Source organism: Triticum urartu, chromosome 3A (assembly GCF_056163025.1).
Source record: "Triticum urartu cultivar PI428250 chromosome 3A, HENAU_Tu73, whole genome shotgun sequence".
In the NCBI taxonomy this organism is placed as follows: Eukaryota; Viridiplantae; Streptophyta; class Magnoliopsida; order Poales; family Poaceae; genus Triticum; species Triticum urartu.
This window is the reverse complement of record NC_141875.1, coordinates 628,612,507-628,615,643: the sequence shown is the minus strand read 5'-3', so window position 1 is coordinate 628,615,643 and position 3,137 is coordinate 628,612,507. Positions and strand designations below refer to the sequence as shown.

Here is a 3,137-nt window from a genome sequence, read left to right as displayed (position 1 = left end):
TTTGGTTAAAGTTGAAAACATTTTTTTTAGACATTAAAGTTGAAAACATTTACTACCAGACTTACATTGTGGACCCAAGAGAGTAGCCGGGCCCAAGGAAAGAGTACAGAGAATCACCAATGCCACCGCATTAATCAATGCAAAGAATGCAGACGCACTCCATATCTATCACTCACCTCACCGGGGCACAATCACAGGGTTGCAAGCGGGCAACCGCCCATGGCTGTACTCTTCCTGAGGCGTCCTTTTCCCCCTATTTAACTCAGCTCCTCCGTCGCTTTCCACCTCCCGCCTCCCGTGTGTGATGCGTCAGGGCTCGCTCACATATCGCCATTGCCACTCCACTGTGCGCGCGTAGGCATTCTAGCCAGCGTAGAGTAGTGGTTAGAGCGACCAGTAGCAGCCGCCCAGTTAATACTCACGCTAGGTAAAGATACTGGATGTATCCCACGATCGACTAATCCTTGTGCTTTCTCATCGATATATATATTGGCCCAAACACTAATCTTATCCCTTCCTTCTCGAACGATTCTCCACTTGCATACGCGCACCCCGGCCGGGCCGAGCTCCTTTTCAGGAGAGGAAGCAGCTGGCCACTTAACTTGCTCTCGTGCTCACCTAGCTAGCTGCCTAGCTAACACCCAGCTGCCCTAGCCCCTAGCTAGCTAGCAACCTATGCGAATTGGGGAGGAGGCATGAGCAGTAGACACGAGGGCGGCGGCCATGGCGCCGCCGCGGCGGCGGCGGGAGGAGCTGGCGTGGGGAGTATCAAGGAGGGCGGCGGCCGGGACGCGCACGAGGACGACCTGGTCATGCCGGGGTTCCGGTTCCACCCGACGGAGGAGGAGCTCATCGAGTTCTACCTCCGCCGCAAGGTGGAGGGCAAGCGCTTCAATGTCGAGCTCATCACCTTCCTCGACCTCTACCGCTACGACCCCTGGGAGCTCCCAGGTCTGGAACACAATCACTCAATTCAATTGCCGTTTTCAGAATTCAGATCTCTGTGCTGAATTTCTCATGCGTGTGTGTGTGGCTGACCGGCGACTGCAGCGCTGGCGGCGATTGGGGAGAAGGAGTGGTTCTTCTACGTGCCGAGGGACCGCAAGTACCGGAACGGGGACAGGCCCAACCGGGTGACGGCGTCGGGGTACTGGAAGGCGACGGGGGCGGACAGGATGATCCGGGCGGAGAACAACCGCTCCATCGGGCTCAAGAAGACGCTCGTCTTCTACTCCGGCAAGGCGCCCAAGGGCGTCCGCAGCAGCTGGATCATGAACGAGTACCGCCTCCCCACCGCCGACACCGACCGATACCACAAGGTATATCCTAGCTATATTATAGCATCTCCTAGAAATTCTCCTCCTGATCTATCCATCTGCGCAAGAAACGGCCGGCCGGAATGATTAATCTGCAGGTAATTTCATTAGAAGACATGAACTAGGGTTTGTGCTGCGCCTGTAGTCCTGTACTACTACTAGTTCTTTGATGTTGGGTGCCAATTTTGGGGCATCTAATTTTGCCTTTATTGTACTTCTTGTGCATATATACGCGGTTTCAGATCTACAAGTAATCAGCTAGCTAGGGCTTCAATCTTCTTCATCTTACATACTTGCACCCTGGTGTTCTTGTCATGAACAACCTATACGCACTCGATTGTATATCTATACTAGCTAGCATCTTGAACATATGGCTATGAAGAACCTAGAATTCCATCCTAGATTCCTCAATCTTTTTGACCGGAATCAATTGTAGTCAAGTTTACAATTGAATTTTAACTAGAGAGCAGACATCGTCCTCAATTCTTCGCATGCGACATTTCCTTGTGCGATCGATCCTCACGTGTTACGTCCATGAATTTGCAGACAGAAATCTCTCTCTGCCGCGTCTACAAGCGCACCGGCATCGACGACGGCCGTGGCCACCCCTCCTCGGCGCGGTCGACGATGCCCTCCCGCCGTGGCGCTGAGGCACGACAGGACAACAGACAAGGGTCATCGTCGACGTCCACGCCCACGCCGCCGCCGACTCCATCCAAGCTCCAACTTCTACAAGCAGGCGAGTGCACGTCGCCGCCGGCGCCCATGACCGATCACGCCCAAACGCACAGGCCGGCGGCTCCAAGGCAGCAGCTAGCAGCCGCCGTCAAGCCCTCAGGTGGCTCATTAGGATACCTACAGTCGACCGCGGCGGCCGGCGAACATCATCAGCAGGAGGGAGCCGCGGCTTTGCTTTACCAGCAGTACTCCAAGAGCACAAACACCTTCGCTTCCACGTACTCGCTGCTCAACCTGGTGAACGCGGCCTCCATGGGCGTTGCCTCCGCCGCGGCCATCGACGAGCTGAGCACGCTGGTGGGCCACGGCGCCGCCCAGCTGCCGTCCTACCACAGCCCCGCGTCGTCCGGCGGCCACCACGACCACTTCGTCGTTCCCCTGCCGGCGCCGCCGTCGCAGCCAATTACGCCGCTGGGGACGCTGCCGATGTCGCTGGCCGCCATCTCCGACAAGATCTGGGACTGGAACCCGATCCCCGACGCGGCGGCGGGCAGAGATTACGGTGGCGCCGGCTTCAAGTGACGGATCAAGGGAAGCGCGTGCGCGGCAACAGTGCATGCACCCGTGCATGGCTAGCTGTGCAATTGGTACCACTCCACCTCTTGTACACCTCTCTCTCTCTCTCTCTCTCTCTCTCTCCACAGTTATTATTCTTCCGAGTAAACGAACAATTAGACCATTATAGCATTCTTGGCCAGTCCATATATAGATCACCCCATCTTCTCAGGTATCATCAAGAATTCAGGATAGATAATTTGTAATTCCTGATGAGTTCCATATAATAACCTCGTCGATTTGACAAGATACACATGCATGTGTTACTTACTGACAATGTAGGACCTGGATGGGCGCATGTACTTGCATGTGTCTAGTGAAAAGTGCCTCGTTTTTAACTGTCTGACTTAGGACACATAAAATAATGCCATGCCGCCAGCTGCATGATTGGGCGATGACCATGGCAGAGATTGCCTCATCGGAATGATTAGGAGAGAGTGAGAACTTGCAGGCCGGGGGTGCTGTCGGGGTGTACTACAGGACCGTGTCAGAGATGGATGTGAGGATTATACTGGCCTGCTGCAATCA

The 3,137-nt window shown here is 54.9% G+C and overlaps 1 protein-coding gene across 1 annotated transcript; it reads left to right on the top strand.

Moving 5' to 3' along the window:
- The first annotated feature begins 327 nt into the window (after window positions 1–327).
- On the top strand, window positions 328–2,860 carry LOC147980912 (uncharacterized). Its single transcript, XM_087513671.1, has 3 exons — window positions 328–951; window positions 1,051–1,319; window positions 1,863–2,860. Exons 1-3 carry the CDS (start codon window positions 696–698, stop codon window positions 2,574–2,576), a joined length of 1,239 nt encoding a protein of 412 aa, XP_087369797.1. The 5' UTR covers window positions 328–695; the 3' UTR covers window positions 2,577–2,860.
- Window positions 2,861–3,137: the final 277 nt, after the last annotated feature.